This window comes from Vespula vulgaris, chromosome 6, assembly GCF_905475345.1.
Source record: "Vespula vulgaris chromosome 6, iyVesVulg1.1, whole genome shotgun sequence".
Taxonomy (NCBI): Eukaryota; Metazoa; Arthropoda; class Insecta; order Hymenoptera; family Vespidae; genus Vespula; species Vespula vulgaris.
In genome coordinates this window covers 5336111-5356074 of record NC_066591.1, presented here as the reverse complement: position 1 = coordinate 5356074, position 19964 = coordinate 5336111, and the positions used below count along the sequence as shown (strand labels likewise).

General features: G+C 27.6%; 5 protein-coding genes across 15 annotated transcripts in view; 2 read left to right on the top strand and 3 right to left on the bottom strand.

Annotated features, from left to right (window-relative positions):
* Positions 1–234: 234 nt before the first annotated feature.
* On the bottom strand, positions 235–8117 carry LOC127064710 (membrane-associated guanylate kinase, WW and PDZ domain-containing protein 1-like). 4 transcript variants are annotated; one of them, XM_050996175.1, is made up of 12 exons: positions 7879–8117; positions 6990–7070; positions 6676–6901; positions 6189–6592; positions 5911–6099; positions 5265–5828; positions 4685–5186; positions 4472–4607; positions 3832–4389; positions 3560–3730; positions 3356–3490; positions 235–2366 (listed from the first exon to the last, which is right to left on the bottom strand). In XM_050996175.1, the coding sequence occupies exons 2-12, from the start codon at positions 7036–7038 to the stop codon at positions 2202–2204; spliced, it is 3099 nt and encodes a 1032-aa protein (XP_050852132.1). In that variant the 5' UTR covers positions 7039–7070; positions 7879–8117; the 3' UTR covers positions 235–2201. The 4 variants fall into 4 exon arrangements, with proteins under 4 accessions (XP_050852132.1, XP_050852129.1, XP_050852131.1 ...); XM_050996172.1 differs by having other exon boundaries at positions 4685–5828; positions 7879–8116; XM_050996174.1 differs by having other exon boundaries at positions 3832–4386; positions 4685–5828; positions 7879–8115.
* A 284-nt stretch (positions 8118–8401) lies between these two features.
* Positions 8402–10806, bottom strand: LOC127064724 (3-hydroxyisobutyryl-CoA hydrolase, mitochondrial). 3 transcript variants are annotated; one of them, XM_050996225.1, is made up of 8 exons: positions 10491–10750; positions 10325–10418; positions 9971–10110; positions 9668–9909; positions 9333–9574; positions 9052–9271; positions 8790–8977; positions 8402–8687 (listed from the first exon to the last, which is right to left on the bottom strand). In XM_050996225.1, the coding sequence occupies exons 1-8, from the start codon at positions 10491–10493 to the stop codon at positions 8557–8559; spliced, it is 1260 nt and encodes a 419-aa protein (XP_050852182.1). In that variant the 5' UTR covers positions 10494–10750; the 3' UTR covers positions 8402–8556. The 3 variants fall into 3 exon arrangements, with proteins under 3 accessions (XP_050852182.1, XP_050852183.1, XP_050852184.1); XM_050996226.1 differs by having other exon boundaries at positions 9971–10044; XM_050996227.1 differs by lacking the exons at positions 10325–10418; positions 10491–10750 and adding an exon at positions 10757–10806 and having other exon boundaries at positions 9971–10044.
* Positions 10807–11120: 314 nt separating this feature from the next.
* LOC127064712 (ankyrin repeat and zinc finger domain-containing protein 1-like) lies at positions 11121–16892 on the top strand. Of its 3 annotated transcripts, XM_050996181.1 has the most exons (12): positions 11124–11494; positions 11790–11996; positions 12078–12418; positions 12587–12701; positions 13003–13157; positions 13226–13451; positions 13521–13790; positions 13888–14103; positions 14247–14514; positions 14644–14785; positions 14878–15051; positions 15121–16892. In XM_050996181.1, exons 1-12 carry the CDS (start codon positions 11395–11397, stop codon positions 15283–15285), a joined length of 2379 nt encoding a protein of 792 aa, XP_050852138.1. In that variant the 5' UTR covers positions 11124–11394; the 3' UTR covers positions 15286–16892. The 3 variants fall into 3 exon arrangements, with proteins under 3 accessions (XP_050852140.1, XP_050852139.1, XP_050852138.1); XM_050996182.1 differs by lacking the exon at positions 15121–16892 and having other exon boundaries at positions 11122–11494; positions 14644–14780; positions 14878–15045; XM_050996183.1 differs by lacking the exons at positions 14644–14785; positions 15121–16892 and having other exon boundaries at positions 11121–11494; positions 14878–15045.
* Positions 15564–18604, bottom strand: LOC127064717 (RNA polymerase I-specific transcription initiation factor RRN3). 3 transcript variants are annotated; one of them, XM_050996204.1, is made up of 8 exons: positions 18502–18604; positions 18002–18205; positions 17702–17921; positions 17480–17588; positions 17216–17368; positions 16648–17121; positions 16381–16559; positions 15564–16098 (listed from the first exon to the last, which is right to left on the bottom strand). In XM_050996204.1, the coding sequence occupies exons 2-8, from the start codon at positions 18203–18205 to the stop codon at positions 15749–15751; spliced, it is 1689 nt and encodes a 562-aa protein (XP_050852161.1). In that variant the 5' UTR covers positions 18502–18604; the 3' UTR covers positions 15564–15748. The 3 variants fall into 3 exon arrangements, with proteins under 3 accessions (XP_050852161.1, XP_050852162.1, XP_050852160.1); XM_050996205.1 differs by having other exon boundaries at positions 17480–17585; positions 18412–18597; XM_050996203.1 differs by having other exon boundaries at positions 18412–18596.
* A 194-nt stretch (positions 18605–18798) lies between these two features.
* Positions 18799–19964, top strand: part of LOC127064703 (dynein axonemal heavy chain 8) — a 28842-nt gene continuing 27676 nt past the window's right edge. Inside the window, exons 1-3 of one of the 2 annotated variants that reach the window (XM_050996147.1) lie at positions 18799–18878; positions 19034–19132; positions 19351–19493. The gene's annotated coding sequence lies outside the window, so the exon portion shown is untranslated. Of the gene's footprint in view, positions 19494–19964 lie in introns of both variants that reach the window. The other variant, XM_050996148.1, reaches the window with a different exon arrangement.

Below are 19964 nucleotides of genomic sequence, written 5' to 3'. Positions count from 1 at the left end.
ATTGCATTTTATGATAATTCTTTTTTATGCCGATATGCAAACATATCACGTTCAGGAATTGCAGTATGATTGACGTCATGATTGAATGTCAAACGCCATATTCTTAGAAACGAAGGCGCAGGCTTCGTTGTTGGAACTGATCAAGCGAAAGCGCCATTTTTTAAATTACTTTCAACGACGCCCGAAACACTCTACCATCAATTATCAGGATAATGTATATCTATTTGTTATGAATTCTGTTTTCTTTCTGATTTTATTCTTTTTATTACATAATTTAAAAAAGAAACAATGTGTCATAAGATTTGTTCTAAGAACAAATGTAAGGTAACGTTACTTCACAATATTTAATGTATTATTTATTATATCAATATGTTTCAACAACAATATAATGATGACACAATATTTTCATAGTAACAATATTAATTTTCTGTTCATTTTTGCGCATTATAGTTAACGATTATTGATATTTTTAAAATACATTCATAGAATACAAAAGTATAGTTGTTTAATAAATACATGAGACAAGCATATATATAATCATCCTATGGTAGAGAGAGATCTTATAAATTTCGAGCAACAGAAGGAATAACTGCCAGTTTCATTATTAATCTATAACGGAAATGTATGAAATATAATTTTTACATCACAATAAAATGTAAACCCATTCCAAGTATAGACTAAGATGTCTTATAATCATTTTACTCAAAGAGATATGTGTATACTATAAGGCTAAAAAATATTTTTATTATAATCATATTACTAAAAGGCATAGAAGTTTCAAAATATATAAGCAGTGTTTTGGCAAGAGTTAATATAAACAAATAGATAGCTAAATTATTTCAGCAAAGAAAAAATAAGATTTATCATATTTTAATTAACATACTGTTATTTTAGATATTAAGTCAACAATAGTCAACATTATCATTTAGTCTTTAAAAATGCATAGATATATTTACAGTTATATCATATATAGATACATATATGATATCCTACATAATATACAAATATGTATATATATTTATATATATATATATAATTATAAAAAATAAACGATGGTTATGAAGTGAGTAAATGTGATCCATTCAATAGGGACTGCTGCTTCTTATCATTTATATGATATGCGGCAGAGATTACTTATTCGAACATATAATGAATTATGGTGATTTTCCACATACGTGTCTGGATGCATACATGTTGTTTCTTACATCAATGCTGAGATCTAAAAATACAATCTAATATGTTATTCTTACTTTATCAATAACTCGGGCCAAACAAGTTTCTTTATCTCTCGCTAAATCGATAGTAAAAAAATATATATTTTGTAGTTTTAAACATTCATTCTTTGAATTATCGCAAAACGATAGGAAGAAACTGGTGTAAAAAAGATTTTAATCAATCTCACCCTTCATTCAAAAACTTTCTATTTTTTAATCTAAAGTTCTTTAAATAATGTAATTAATAAACGATTGATATCAATACTCTAAACTGCATGTCAAAAGAAAATGATGGATAAGAGCATTTGCTTCTTTGGTTGTACGAACACTTAAATATTAATGGACATACATATACACCTCAGATACGTCGTAATAAATACTTAAGGAAATAGTACTCCCACTCATCTTTTAAATGTTATTAAGACATGAGATGGTCGTAAAGATAGCTAAATAATAGTAGAAAATACTAAAAGATCTTTATGTTCAGTTGAAGAATTCTTTATCAAGGTCACACTTATGTTGGTTTCTTGATAAATTCTAATTAAAAAACAACAAGATTTATAGAAAAACATCCATAAAGGGAAACTTTAAATATTATTTTTACAGTCTAATTTCTCTTAAATAAGATTTATCAATGAGAAAATTATTTTTTTATAGAACGAAGTTAGAACATTTTACATTAATTCCAAATTATTCTTCACATAAAATACTACCTACTGGAAAAAAATAATATTGGTAAATGTAAATCTGAGACCACATTTTATAACTTTTGTCGTTTTTACTGTAGCATATATTACTTTATCTTAACTGTGTGGTTAAAGGTTTTCAAAAAGTATGCAATTGTAGTAAAAATATGTATAGTAATTATCGACTATGATTTTTAAGTCTGAATTTTCTTTTATAAATTCCTCAGTGTTATTGTTATTAAATATTTACTTATTGTATAAACATTTAAAGTATCAATTACATTTATACCAAGAATGCTTACTATAGATATCTCTTTTTAGATGAACAGCAGTTCAATAAAATGGAAAATCGAACTTTCGGATGTTTTTTAGGGTGCACACCCATCTCGTCTAATTTCAATAAATGCCTTTGTGGGGTGCCCTCACCAATTGGTCGAATACTTATTTGGTCGAGTGTGAGATTACTCTACAATGAATTTTAATAAAAATTTATAATCATTTTGAAGGCCCAAGCATTCACTTAGTAATTGTTATTAAATACGGAACACGCGCAAGGCACAATACTTTCAAGCTATCACACGTGTTAGGATCAATTACGAAATTAAACAATCAAAATATAAAATTAGCACCAATTTAGTTAAGGTGAGCAAATGTCATAGTATCTAAAAATTAGATTCCTTGCCAGCTAAAATAATAGCTGCAGGAAAAAGCCACACTAGCTATCATTTTGATACGACTTTACAAATATGAATAATAAAAGTACCTTCCTGTTTACATTCATAATTATAATGAATGTAATTAAAAAATAATTAATATATAATTTTCAATATAAGTTAATTAATTATTGAAATTCCCATCATAATTTACCCACTTAGTTTAAATGGATATAAAATAGATCAAAATTTTGGTGTAGATATATAAAACACGTTATAAAGAGCGCATATAAATGTGAAACAACTTTACACTGATCATATATGTTAATATCTAACAATATTATCCAATGTAAACATAGATAATAAGTTGACACAAAAGATTTTTTTCTTTCTCGTTGACAATTGCATACAATACCAATCATTCAGAATCATTGTTATAAAACATTATACATTATGACACATTTTGTTTTTCTTTTCTGTTTTGGTTCTTTTTTTCCTTTTTTTTCTTTATCAAAGTAAAACCAAGTACCTGGTTTACGTTTTATTTACGCAGTGTCAGAAGACATGTTTCTTTTTTTTGGAATTACTCCTCATTTCTTGTATTGTCTGTCGCCTTATCTACTTAACACATTACCTAATGTTATACCCTGAAGCTTGATTCCAAGTCATCAGAAGTTATACAAAGGCAAAGTTAGCATTAGCATCATCATAAAAGATGTTTCGTTAATTTATGATTAATATGTTATTATTGAAATGGTTAATCTCAAATATTCATATCGTAGAGATGTGGAGGAGCACCTACCACTGATGGCATTTGACAGCCACGTCGTACTAACAGGCGAACTGAAGGACCACCATTACGAATAATTTCAATCGCTTCAGTGTGTGTCATATTTTTAGTATTGATACCATTTATTTCGATTATTTGGTCACCAACCTAAGAATTATTGTGAAAAAATAATAAATGATAGTTTTACCAATATACTTTACAAAAACAAATACTTACCCTCAATCGATTATCGATAGATGCAGGTCCATTTTCAGCAATTTGCAACACAAACAGTGGCATATTCTGAAATTCGCGCCCGCCACGTATACTAAATCCAAATCCTCGAGTGCCACGGGTTAATTCAACAGCATGATATTGACCTCCATCTCCTTCTCCTGTTGGTTCATCCTAAGTTATATAAAATAATTCATGATTATAAAAGATCTATATAAATGAATATATTATATAAAAAATATATATAACATATTATATATAATAACAATTAATACCTTTTGAGATAAAGATGTACTGCTACAACAATCATCAAGAGGATAACCAATTGTTAATGTCACAGAATATCCAGAATCTTTGATTAGATTCACGATATCTTTATGACATACATTTGTTATATCAACATGATTAACAGCTAATATATGATCTCCAACATTTAATCGTCCACACCGTTCCGCCGGAGATCCTTCAATTATTCTACCAATCGTAGAGCCAGCTTTATTAACTGACGATATAATTACAAAACCAAATCCTTCATTTTCCATTCTAGTAACTGTCACATCATAAGGATATTGGAGATTCATTTGTCTACTATGAATTATTATATCATTTGAAGCTTGGAGATTATCTTGTAAATGCTCTTGAGTATTAATACGGCGACGTATTCCCAAAGTAACTCGGCCATTTTGAGCTGCAGCTATCATTAATTGCACTACATGATGGTGTGAAGAATTCATTACACTTTCTCCATCAACAGACATAATTAAATCGCCTGTATTCAGTCTGTTATCAAGATCTGCTGCACCACCAGGTACAATATGACCAACAGAAACCTGCTAACCATTACATACTATTAGTTCCAGTTTTTTTTTTTTATATTCGTAATATATATAAATTGTAATCTTTATTAGAACTAACCTGAGATCCCTCTTCTGTACCACCCACTATTCTAAATCCAAACCCTGTATCTTGTCTGACTAATGTCACAAGTGTCTCAATCCATTCTATATCAGGTACAATTGGGCAGACCAATTCATTACTATACTGTGGATACCTTTAATCAAGCAAAAATAATTGTATGTATATATAAAAAAATTAAATGTAAAAGTTTAATAAGTAAAATTAAAATACCGTGCTATAGAACTGGAATGTGGTTGTTCATGTTCAAAACTAGTAGTTTCCTTTCGCTTATCCCAAATTTCACCAGTGTCAACATTTTGTTCTTGACCAATTGAGTAAACATTATAATCTGTTTCATTATATTGGGAATGCGATTGAACGGCGTATAAATCTTTATAATAATCGGAATGTATACTTCCATTTTGTTTTAATATATTTTCATGATGAGAAATGTTAATTGAATATAAGTCATTATTTATATTCAGTTTATCATTTGTCACCCAATCATGTTTTGTAACATTTCTTACAGATTCATCATCCAAATTTGTCATGGTAGCAAAGCTGTCTGTTAAGTTCGTAATGTTTGCTTTATATGGATCACTATAATACATGCTATGACTATATTCAGAATATTTATATCGGGTATCAAGTGGATTCAATTCATTTTCACTTTGTACTTCATTCCAGTTTGGTCTACTTGTTGCTGTAGGAGATTTAGGATGACTTCTTGTATCTATTAATGGTGTTTTTGGTCTACTAGGTATTATTGTTTTAGATTGAGTACTGTAAATATCTGCAGTAGGAGTCTTACTTCTGAAAAAATCTTGAGTGTTTTTTTCCTTTTTTTCTTTAGATTTCATTGTGGTCCTTTGAACGTGAACAAGCGCTTCTTCATTGCGTGGACAATCTTTTAATACTTGGACAACTTCTGAGTGACACATATTCCTTACATTGATATCATTTATACTAACCAATATATCACCTTCCATCAAATTCTTACAACGTTGGCGATCCAATATCTTTTTAACTTTTTGACCATGTGCAGAATCTGCTATAGTAAAACCAAATCCCATTGCTCCTTTTACTATAGCAATACTTAGAAACTCTGATTTGGAAGACACTGGAGAGTCTTTACATTCATTAATTTCACTATTTTCTGATAAAAGAATATCTGTACTACTTGGTCGCTTAATTGTATTAATTTTGTCTGAAATGCAAAGATCAGGCATAGAATTCACAGATGTTGTAGCAAGATTTTCACCATTCTGCAAATTATGTACTGGCAAAAATGTAGAATCTAGAAAATTGAAACGTGAATTTGATTGTAAAGGAGGTCCTAAATCCATGTACATGCCTGGTTCTTCGGTTAAAACGTCTAAAAAAAAGTTAAGATAAAAGGAGTTTTATATAGTAATTAGTAACTCTCAAATTAGTTATTAATTCTATCTTTAATTTACCTGGCGCATTAACTGCTATCGTAGTAACAACTTCAGTATTTGGATCATTTGGATCAAATGGTAGTGGATAACCTCTACATACTTCTAATGTAACAGTTTCACCACTCCCAATTGATTTAAACACATTTACCATTTCATTGTGAGTGAATCCCAACACACATGTATTATTTACATATACCAATACATCACCTATCAAATAAAATTCGTTTTACTGCATAACTTGATTAAAATATAAAAAATGTAAAATATGTTTGGAATTGTGAACTACAAAGTTATACCCGTTTGTAGTTTTCCATCCAACCATGCTGGACCATTTGGTACAACACTTTTTATTTGAAGAAATTCTTCCACGGTATCATCTCCACCAACTATAGTAAAACCTAACCCTCTTGCACTTTTTATTAAAGTAGTTCTTATTCTTTGACCCTTTAATTTGTCTGGATTTCTTGTAAAATTTGGACTCTTTCTATCAATCAAATTTTGTTGTGCTCGCTTTGCTTGCAGAACCGGATTTTCGTATTGTGTCCTACGATTTACATGATCAATAAAATATGTCCCATAAAGAGTATCGTCTATTTTTTCCCATCCATATGGTAATTCATCATCTAGACATTCTTCCAAAGATCTTTTCTGAAATTTTGACAATCGTGGATCCAACCAATGAGATGTTCCTGTATTATGGCTAGAACGTATTAAAAATATATGCATTTTTCTTTTATTTTTATATTTTCCAACTTAATCAGTCAATAGTCTATATATACATACTCTATAAAATATACTTCTCCAGTATCTGTAAAAGCCTTTTCCCAATTTGGTGGCAAAGGTCCAAGTTGATCTTCAGTAGCTTGATTACGATTAATTCCACCTTGTTCTTGATCCAAGGTACCAGTACTTTGTTCAGATCCTGTATTATACATATATGTTGGTGGGATACGGTGATTTCTTTCATCATTACTAGCAAGAGTTAATATTTCCTTATCCATACTTTCTCCTTTAAAAATTAAAAAATATGATAAATTTCTTTATTTAATATAATTAATAAAGTCAGATAAACAATCATTTATAACTTATTTATTTACCATCATTTGTATTGTCAACTGATGCTGCATCATCTGTTTTTGTAGCCATTTTACAAGGCTATTTAATACCTCCTCAAAACCCTAAGGTAATACATAATATATTTAGTGATATATAGTTTATAAAATAACTCTTAAATATACATATGTATATCTATCGTATAATTAATAAAGACCACACGAGAGTGATCAAGGAATGTACAAAAATAGAACAGATCTTTCTTTCTTGTTGGGCCTGTCAGGCGCGTCAACGAAGACAACAATAGCTACAGTAATCGTCCATCGTATGCATTACTCGACATTATCGTATTACAGATTCATCGTGTTTATCACGACACGCGTATATATATACGTATATAATTGTAATCTTAGCATATACACACCCTATTTTTCGAGGACAAATTTAAAAACGATGTAGTCGAATCAAATTTGTAGTGACGACTTCGTAAAAGTAAAGCACGATATTTGAGAAATAAAACTGTAAATGTTGACACAAACGTTCCTGATAAGAGAGAACATCGAGCGTCCTACATCTTCAGAAGACAGGTGTCTCTAGGAAAATTACATAAAGCAGAAAAGGAACGCGACATAGAGCGGACGTGAATGCATTCTTAGGAATGCATTCACCCAATACTCAGCGCAGCCCACATATCGCGCATCATTGAATAGAACTTTCTATTCGCAAAGGAAACAACGTAAGTATCTAACAGAAAAGATACGTAAGTAAAGACGATAGTTTTTACAGCATTATAGATTATAAAATCTGTAAAACTACGCAACTTGTACTTTTAGAACGAAGATTAATTATATAGCTGCTCATGTAAACCATAATAACGCTTATTATACATATATTCTTCGTAAAATGTTTTTCTTTCGTCTTTATTAGACTCACGTTGCTTTTGCTGCCCGTACGTCCTTTCACGCGCAACCATCATGCTATCACCCCACGATGATTTCCCAGGCCGAGATGCGTCGGCACTGAATCACTCACATATCACGGAAACGTTCATAGTTTCAAAGAGATATCGGTGAAATGAAACGCACTCATGCGATATACGATCACATGCGACACTATACGGCATTGCCATCAACTGCTATCGAATGCAACGAGGCATTTAACCGCGAACTAGTACATAGTGATTCTCAAACTTATTTCGATTCAATTTGTTTCACTTATTTTTTCAGTTCATTTATTTTATTCAGAAACAACTCATTGGTATATTTATCATAATAATACATCATATATATATATATATAATTTTATAATAAGCATTATAACATGTAAAGTGTATTATCTAAATATAGAAGCCGTATAAGAAAAATAAGGTTGATTATCGCTGAATCAACTAATCGAGAAATTGGCGCTAGTTTCACTTTCTAATAAGAGAAGCGCGTATAATGTATAAAAATTCAGATTTTAAATTGTTGCAATCGATTATTTATTTTAATAACATTCTTTTTTGTAAACTTTTAGATAAAGTATAATAATTTATGTTTTTATAAAAAATATTACAATATAAGTAATATAACATAACAACATAATTGATACATGTTATATTATGCAGGATTATTAAAGCTGCAATTCTTTTTCATCTGGCAGTTTTTTAAATAGTTGATCAATATATTCATCTGTAACTTCATTTAAAGATTTTGGATTCCATACTGGATTTCGATGTTTAGTAATAAGTAAAGCTGTAACACCTTTAATAGAAGAAATATCAGATAATTATAATATACTTTGTTTTTTTGTTTTTATATACAATATTGAAACATATATATATATATATTAATCAATAAGCTTACCTTCATGAAAATCACTATTTTTTTGCAAGCAGGCACAAGATAATCTGTACTCCATTTTTAAACATTCTTCTAAAGTAAGTTTACTGCCTTTTTCTATACATTGTTTTGTAACTTTCAGGGATGTTGGAGACATTTTTAGCAATGTTTGTACTATTTTCTTTGCCCATTCTGAACCATCCTCATTTAATCTTAATAACAGAAAAGAAAATAAGAAAATATATAATGTAAAAGTACTAGAATAGATATAACTATTTTTTTATACTTATTAATTATTTCTTCAACAGAAGATGAAGAAAAACATTTTTCAATTTTGTGTATATATGGTGATAAAGAGAATTCATTCATCAAATGTTGAAGTTGATATTTATTTAAAACTCCTTCAATATCATTAGTGTTTAACTTTAATAAATCATCTTTTAAATCCTGAAGTTTTTCAGATGGGATATAATGTGTTGCAATACCAGCATGAAATACATCAATGCCTAAAAGCAAACTTTTTGTATATAATTTTCATCATTTAAATTTTAGATCTTATTTCATTACCTTGCAATCTATGTCCTGTGAGACCTAAATAAAGTCCTAATTTTCCTTTCAATCTAGAAAGGAAATAACTTCCTCCAACATCTGGGAACAATCCTATTGCAGTTTCAGGCATAGCAAATAAAGTTTTTTCAGTTGCTATTCTGTATTTTCCATGTACAGATAAGCCAACACCACCTCCCATTGTTATTCCATGTATCATTGCTATATAAGGCTTTTCATATGTACCAATTAAATAATTTAATCTATATCAAGATTTTACAGTTTCATAGAATGTAAATTTAATAATAAAAAAGGTATCAGTCAACTTAAAATAACATAAAAATTTCAAAACATACTTGTATTCATCTCTAAAGAAGTTTTCTCCCAAGGAACTCCCATTTGGTTTATTTAAAACAGTAACTATGGCTTTTACATCTCCACCTGCACAAAATGCTTTATTACCAATACCTTCTATTATAACTAACTTTTTAGTAGATTCCCATTTCTTCAAAATTGGATATATCTTTTGTACCATGGAAAGATTTAATGCATTTAGAGCTTGTGGTCGATTCAATGTTATTATACCTTTATCTCTTACCTAAATATCATAAAGCAATGTTCATACAAACTATTAAACATATATTTGTTTCTAAACTTACATCTTGAAAAAGAACTTCATCATTATTAGTACTTGTATTCATCAGTTTGTTCTTTCCTATATTTTCATTGGGTGCTGGAATTTCAATAGGTGGTTTAGAATCTGGCTGAATTTTAGGAAGGACAGGTTCAATTATAGGACCTAGCATGATTCAAAAGATGACTATAATTTTATGGAAATTCTTCATTATGTACATATAATTATTAATATCATTATATAGATTCTAAAAAACCTGGTATTTCTATGGTTATGGGAGGCTTAGGTGGACCTTTTGGAGACTGGCTAGGTGGTTCCTGATCAGGTAAAATGACTGGTTTGGGATTTGGAGTATTTAAATCAAGTATTTGATTTTTACCTGTATTATCACGTACTAATAATTGCCTAACACGATTACATGTGGTAAATATTCCGTAGTTTATATGATTAAATTTGCTTGTAGAGTTTCTGAACTGTTTCAAATTAGAAATATTATTAAATATTAATAATTGATCATATTCTATTAGAATTTCAATTATAATTACCATCTTTCCTTATCTTATGATAAAAATATGACAAGTGCGACTTGTTGATTTTACGAGGCACTTGCGAAAGAGGTTAAAAATCTTTTAAACTTATATCACATTCATCCAAATTGCTATGTGTATATAGCATATAAATCTTATTACATAGTTATAATGTAACTACATACACAATAAAAAAAAATTATTAAATATGAGGTCATCTAGCTTCCTAATTTAACGATTTAGTTTCTAAAACGCATATGACAAATCGTTTTTTTTTTACTTACAGTTACTTGCAATATCATCCATATGTGTTCTGCTTATTATTTATTAAAATTAAAATTATTATTTATTAAATTATAAAATGAATAAAAATATATAAATATATTCGTCATTGCTATTACAAAAATATTATGTAATAGTAATACAGATGTAAAAAAGTAAAATTATCTTATATTAAAATTATTGTAGACGCTATATATATTTATAAATAATAGATATTAATGTATAAAATAATAATATAATTGTAAATTTACGAAATTATTGTATTGTTAATATACAAATAATATTAATAGCAATTTAGTAATGCAGATTTATGGAAAATCCTATTTTGAAATTCCCTCGCAATATAATCTTTTTGTACAAGATAGTACATACGGGCGACATGATGTAACTTGATGCAATCTTTTTGTCTTGTATGAAACGTTACGTAGGAAATACGTGCGAGGAGATTAGTAAATTGTGATATTAATTTGCCATTGATTACGCTTTTAAGTTCTTTGTATTATACGGGAAACTTTTATAGAGAGTTCTGTTTAGAATATCTTTAATTGTAGGAAAGTATTATTTATATATATATATATTAATCTCGTATTTGATTAAATTATTACAAATATAAGGAAAATTTCCGTTGGAATACATAATAATGGATCAACGAATGTATAAAATTTACAATAAAGAAGACTTTGATCGAATTACAAAAGGTATCAAAGTGGCACAATGCATGCAGTCACGATCGTCATCCGGTGCGTATATTTAATCATTTTGCAATTGCTGTTATTTACTATTATGAAATTAATTCTTTATTAAAACATCTGGCATTATAAATTGGCAGTTTTACATATTGTCAAATTATGTAAAATAAATGTTTGATACAATATTTTATCATATTTACTTTATAATAACGATATCAATATACGTATATAATTATTTTTTGTTAATTTTTGTACTATAGATATTTATTATTTATTAATGTACAGTTATTTTCATTCATATCCATATAAACTTTTATACACACTTTAATTAGAAAGGAAATCATAGTTTCAGAAACAGATAATGTAGTAACTCAGCTTGAAGAATTAGTTGTATCAGATTCCTTAAGCTGCTCTTTTTGTAATACTGTATTTGAGGATAAAAAACACCAGAGATTACATTATAAACTAGATTGGCATCGTTATAATCTTAAACAACGTTTAAATGGTCTGAAGTCAATTAGTGAAGATAGTTTCAATCTTTTAGCGGATGAAGGTATTCTTATTTTACTTTAAAATTATCCATATTTATAAAATATACAAATTTTGGTACATATTATATACTTTATTATAATAGGAGATGTATCCAGTCTTTCTGGTAGTGAGGTAGATTCTGACAATGAAGATGATACAGGTACTTCAGAAACAGGAGGATCATCAAGTGTGTATACAAAAAATAATGAATCTATAAGTAAGAATGAAAATTCATCTATTGTAAAAAGTAAAAAACAGGAAAAAAAGGGAAAATCTGCAGAATTAGTATCTGATAGTTCAGATACAGAGTGTAATGAAGAAATATCTAGAGAAAAAAAAAATCAAGAATTACTTGCTATTGCTAATCGTCATTCCAAAGTATTTTTTGAAAATGACGATGGAAATATATTTAGTATATATAGATGCTTACTTCATAACAAAAAGGTTTGTTAGTTATTTGTTCATTTATCATACAAAGAATAGATTTAAGTTAATGCATATAATTTTGCATGTACAGATGCAAAAATTGTATCTTGTAACTTGATCCACTTTGTTAGAATCACTTGGCGTGTCTATACTTGCCAGATCAGGAGAGATGCACTTACGTTTTAGGAAATTCCTGAGATGGACAATGAGATGATAGCTCAAGCAATGAATAGTGGGAAGAAAACATCATGGACCATTATCATGGTTGGAGGTGGACATTTTGCAGCAGCAGTATTTCAAGGTTTCTATTCCATTATGTAATAGACATATGTAGAAGCATACAGTTAAAAGGTTATCCAATGGTAGGAATTTTTAAATGTTTCTATTTTCTAATTATTATATTGTTGTACTCTCTTTTTATTTTTAGGTTGGAATGTTGATATTTATGATGGAGCATTTAAAATAAATATTTAATTACTTTTATTCTTTTTTAGTCTGTAAAAATGATAATTGAAGTTACATAATCTGAAGGAAAAAATATAATAGGCTATTTTCAAAAGAAAAGGAACTTAAAGTTTGTATTTTAATTTTACAAATTTCAGATGGAGAACCAATTGTGCATAAAACCTTCCATTCTTATACTGTTCGAGCAAAGCAGGGCGCTGTACAAACTTCTCGTGATAGTCGTACATTGGGTAGTCATCCAAAAAGTGCTGGAGCAAGTTTGCGTCGTTATAATGAAGCATCTCTCATACAGGTTTGTGAAAAATACATTTTAGATAGAATACATTTTCATTTGTATGAATATATCCATATATGATTTAGCATGTTCAAGAAATATTGGAATTATGGACGAGTCATATCAACAATTCATCATTAATTTTATATAGAGCTGTGGGACCACATAATCGTACCATACTTTTTGGTGGTAAAAATCCACCTTTAGATAAAAATGATTCCAGATTAAGACCATTGCCATTTCCTACCAGAAGAGCTACATATAGCGAAGTTAAGCGTGTATATGATATATTAAGTACAATGGAAATATATGGTAAGATTTTTTATTAGTTTTCATAATAAATTTCATAATACAATGTCTTAAATGGCAATATATATTTAGGTTCTGCAGCAGATTTTACTGATTGTTTCCCTATTTCACCGCGACAACCACCACGAAAAAAGATTTCCAAATCTGATCTATTAGTTGAAGTACCTGAAGAAGAAATAAATTCAAGTTCTAATATTAATGTTACGAATGATATAAATAGCTTTAAAAATAATGAGAAATTTAAAACAACAGTGCAAGCATCGCCAGAAAGGCAGCATAGGAATTCACGCGCACACATAGATAGAGCAAAACCACGTAAAAGTCCATGTCGTCCTTTGCCTGGTATTTTATTTTGTTATCATTAAATAATACCTCATAATTATCATCAAATGTATAACGATAATAAAGAATTTATAGATTTTTAATTTTTGTTTTTCAGACATTGTTATTAAGTTAGCTCTAACATCTGCAGAGTCTGAAACCAGTGAAAACAATAGTTGCACTGATAATCGAGTAGATATGCCTCTAATTGAACATAATATGGAAATTGATTTTAGAGAACATTTACTCGCTTTTCAAGATACTGTACCACGATATATGAAAAATAAGAAAACTCGTAAACAAAAGAAAAAAGTGAAAAAAAATCACACAGATGGTAATGTACTATTTATGATAATTATAGAAATATAACACATTTTTATATGTAAAAAATACTTTAGTGATGTTTTATGCAATTTTAAAGTGATCTACATATTATGTAATAAAAAACGTTTTTATATGAAACATTAATTTTTTTAGAGTCTGCAGTAAATGAAGTATTACATAATGCTAAAGATCAATTATGGACTGCATGTGAATTGGGTGATAATGAATTATTAACTTCTACAATAGATATTTTATTAACTGAAGTTAAAAAATTCGAGTCGATATTAGAAGAAGAAAGCAAGGTGGATACCCAGGCATTTTTAAGTATGGAAAGTGTGATAAAGTTGTTAAATGACGGAAATGAAGATGGTAACACAATGCTTCATTTAGCAGCAGTTGGTGGACATTTAAAATTAATATGGTAATATATTTCAAAAATATTTGTGAACAAGTATAGATAGGAAACTTTTCTTATATCATAGGAAAATTCAAAATCTAATCTGATCTTGATATCAAAATATTAAGTATTAAGGATTCTTTATAATTATAGGGCGTTATTAGAAATTGGTTCGAATCCTTGCAATAAAAATAAAAAATTACAAACACCTTATGCAGCTTCAAAAGATAAAGAAACTAGAAATACATTTAGAAGATTTATGGGTACTTATCCTGATAAGTTCAATTATAGTAAGGTATTCTTTTTAGAAGTTATTAAATTATTCTAAATATTTACACACATACAAACCTATCAAATATTTTTTCACAACATATTGTTTTATGTTAGTCACAAATACCTGGACCACTTACTGATGAAATAGAACAAGAAGAAATGGAAAAAAAGAGGCAACAAAGAAAAGTGAAACGTGAGAAAGAAAAAATAAAAAAACGAGAATTTGAAGTAAAGAAGCAAGAGGAAGAAGCGAAGCAACGATTTCTAAATTTAAATGATAAGGAAAAGGTATATTTTTTTGATATTAAAAATGGAAATATAAAAATTAAAAAATTGTTTTTCTTTTTTTTTTTATAGAGGGCATTAGTCGCAGAGAATGTTTCAAAAGAAAATCGTACTGTTCGATGCTTTCAATGTGCTGTGGACATAACAAATCAGGTGCCTTTTAGTTACAACTCAAATTATTTCTGTTCAATGCCTTGTTTAAAAGAACATCGCCTTCATAACAAACATATTCTCTAGTGGAATATATGTTTAGAATAAATTTTATATGAATTGAAATATACAACAAAATAATTAAGCTACGTGCTTTAATTATATAGTTAAACAAATATTTTAAATAATTGATGGAAATGATTCATTACATAAATAAAAAAAAATGTTATACGCATATATTAAATATTAATTTCTGATTTAGTTTAATATAGAAGGACATGTATAGTTTTGGGGCGTATATTTGGGTAGAAGAAATAAAAAATACGTTTTTTTAAATATTTTCATTGAATATACATAATTGAATATCAGTGATCTCAATAGACCTTTATTAATATTTATGCGTTAAATTGAAACGGAAATTTTATAAAAGATGAATTAAAATTGCACAGTTTACGAGAACATTTGTTTGAATGCAAGCATAAGAAAAATATTCGCACATATATTGGAATATATTTATATGTTTTTAAATACTGTACTAAAAAATAAATAATTAATCGATCATAAATTCTGCAATATCAGTCCTATGTTTGTTCATGAAACTGTGACAATTACTTACAGAATTATCATACAATAAATGAGATAATCGCTGCGCACTACGATTTAAAGTATATGTACTGAATGGAAAAAAACTATCAAGCGTATAATTACAAGAATTAGTATCATGAATAATTGGTAATTGATGTCGTGAATTACTTTCAATTATTGTATAACAATATGCCAATTGATACGTCCGTGATACGTCAGCAAAATTATGTACGATTTCAGATTGGCATGATTTAAGAGGGTTTAATTTGCATGTTACAATTCTAGGTAAATCTAATTCGTGTAGACACATCATATCTGTAAAAAATAAATAACTTATATTAGCATGTTTATATATATATATATATATATATATATATATATATATATATATATACACACACATATATACAGAATAAGATATTTAATAAATGGATACATCCAGTTTTATTGAATTTTAAATTTAGCGATATTTTTAAATTTGCATTTATTCTGACAAATTTTTTGTAGGCAATATTTTTAAATATCCGAAACAAGAAGGATAATTAAGTTTTCATATTTAAATGTACCATTCTGTATAATTAGATTCGTAGTACTTACTATTTTTTGTACCAATAAAATCTTTGTGTCTAGCAGTCACAATAAAAAATAATGCTTGACAAACAGAATAAAATACAGGATGATTCATTGGATCATCACTGACATAATCTGAATTTTCTTCCATATTGATATAATTATGTATCCACTTTGCTAAATTGGACTGTGTTTTTTTTACTAATCTGAAATAGTTATATGTTTTAGATACATTATTTATAACATATAAAATAGAAAAATGAAATAAGTTGCAGAGACAAATTTAATAATTACCCTGACGAAACAAATGAAGCTGCAGCAACTAAGCTTGCAATATATGATACAGATGTATGTCTCAGTATAGTCGGTACATTTGGATCAGTTACTTTCCTCCAAAGCCAGTCTAGAAAAGCTTCTACAACTGCTACTTTAAAACTACAAATGTAGAACATGATGTATTGCACATATTGACTTGCATGTGTAGGTAATATTATTGTTTCAAACATTTTCAAAATATCAAGATAAAGCTTTTTAAGAGACTCCATGTTTAATTCTTCCTTCACATAACAGGTATCATATATAAATTTAAGTATTTGTTCCATACATACGTCCAAAGTATGTGCTATTGGATGTAATGACTTTATATTTTCTTTATTTTCATTATTTGTATTTGTATTAGTATCAATTTCATCATTGCTTTCCATTGAATTATCTTCATCTTCATCATTTATGTCCGATCGTGGGATATTTACATCTAATACCATTAACCTTAAACATATTACAATAAAATAGCATCTTTTTTTTTTCAATTATTAAAAAATACAAATTTTAATTATGAATATTATTTGTTTTACATATTTACCTGTTAATAATTAGAGATAGTATATCTGACCGTAACTGTGGAGCATATTCTAATAATTGAAGTAATGAATATATATAAACTTCATGAACATGTGTACCATGTATAATATATGGAAACCTTAATCGTACTGATTGTAGTAAAAGTTTACTAGACCTGGAATTTATAAAAAGCAATTTATTTTTTTTTACTGCTCATAAAGTACTTGTAGTATAACTAATACTATTAGTACTATTAGTATAACTAGTGAAAATATATAATATTTACATTGGTACAACTTTTAAGATTTTACGTAAAACATCATGTATATGATTTAGTCTATCTATATCTTCTTTTCTGTATTCTCCTGCTTCCCATTCTATATCATCATTTTCTGCTAAAAAATAAAAATAATTTTCAATACAAAAGCATATACCTTTTTTTTCAAAAAGTAATATTTAAAGAATTATCATTTGAATAATTATTTCAATAGCAAAATTAAAAATTTACCTGGCTTAAATAACTCAACAAGTTTATCTATTATACATTTTCCATGATAAACCTGTGCACACATTAAATCTTCTAAAAAGATTTTATAAGCAGATATTACTTCTGGTGATCTATCAATCCAATTTAGCTGAAGAAGCACTTCAACAAAGATTTTATGAACAGGACCAAGCAATGATACACATTGTCTTATTTCAGTTAAAAAGTCTGCTAAATCAATATCCTGAATACAATTTTCTAGATTAATATTAACTCAAAAATTTTAACTTGTATAATATAATAAAATAGTTTATTATTATTTACCTTGATATTTGAATTTCTCAAAGTACATATTAAATCTTCATAATCTTTTATTCCATTACGATTTTCAAAATTGAAGAGTATATTTTTTATATTTTTTGGAAGTTTGAAATATACTCTGTTAGATTGTTTCACCAATTGTGATCTAACACCCGGCGATTTTAAAATAGAAGACAGATTGCTAACTCGCGATGAGACAACCGACATCTACAGAAAACATACGTTAAATTATTAAAGCGATAAAAAAGGCAATTTATTATTAAAAATTGCGACATTTACATTGCTTAACTGCGTAAAGGAAGAAAGTTTTGTCAATATTGCATTAAACTTCGATTATATAAAAACAAAGTAAAAGTACAGGTGCACAAATAAGGTTACGTCAACTTGACATAGAGAAATTAATGGTTACTTACTTTTATAATTAAATTTGTTAATTTTCAAGCTATAATATTATAATAGTATATGTTATTTGTGAACAATTATGACACAAACAATAAACGTACTATTGCAAAAACTTGTAACCAAAAATGTCAACATGTGGCCAAATTTCACATGCCTACAAGAAATTCTTCACCGCTTATATACGCCATGTTCTGAATTTAACAGCAGAAGTAACGTGTGAATAAAAATTTCCCTATATAGCAGGTTATAGTTTTTTTTGTTTATTTTTATGTTTTGGCCGTGTTCGTTTATGTCTTAGAATAAGAAAGTATAAGAAATCCTTTATATTGCGGTGTAAGAGGGAAGTAATTTTTTTTACTATTTTGGTACAGTATTTTACTAGTACTTTCCTTTCTAAGTCGTTTTGTTTTAGATTTTGTTTAAGTTCTTGAGAGAAATACAAATCGTTAACGTATTTTAATCGAACAGTGTGAAAACGGTACAAAATCATAGTTTGTTATTCTTGTTTTTATCTGGATAGATTTTTTTACTAATATGATATCAAATAAGGATTTAAGCAAATCTAAGCAAATATCGAAACATGTGAATCTAAATTCCAAATTCTATAATGTTTCTTTTCAAATTTTTTCGAAGCTCGTGCCGTATAATGAAAGAAACAACACAAAGATTGAAATATGGATAATATAGTAGACGACAAATTTCTAACTACGTTAATTTTCGGATTCTATGAAGGTTATGTTTTTATTAATTTATACTGGTGTCTAATTAATTATTCCTTTGATTATAAAATTTTTTTTAATTATGCATATAGTGTAATATAGTAATTACATAATAATAATTTATAATAATCAAATGTTGTAAAGTAAATGTTTAAATAACATTTATTTAAATATTATATGGACATAAACATAATGTGAATGTAAAATAATATTAATATAAAATTTTATTAGGTACGAAACATTGGTGGCTATAGTGGCAGACAACAAAGAAAACATGGACGACCTCGATAGATATATATAGGCAAACTAGTGTTTATAAAACTTCAGTTTACCACAGGCTTTCGACAAAGGAACGTCTCAGCTCTTCCAACTTCGTAAGTTTAAATAATTTATTTCTTTGATCGTTTTACTTTTATTTATGCTATATATAATATATACGTAGTATTATAATATAAATAATTAATACTTAATAAGTATATGATAGTAATTTATAATATATAATCGAACCCATACCATTATTAACAATAAACAATAGCATATTTTTTTAAACATTATATAGATATTAATATTATACTAATAGTAATTCTAATCTCAAATTTTGTTTGATGTGAATTTTAAACTTTGAATCTTTGTTGGTTAATGTGATGGTTTAAACAATTTCGATAGATGATAAATTTTACTTGTAGTATAATTTCTTTTATATTTATATTTCAACCAATAATTGTTGAAACACTAATTCATTAATTTAAATGATGTTTATATCTAAAATATGATAATTTATAAGTCAATTATATATGATCAATATATATATATATATATATATATATATAAAATTAACCTATAAC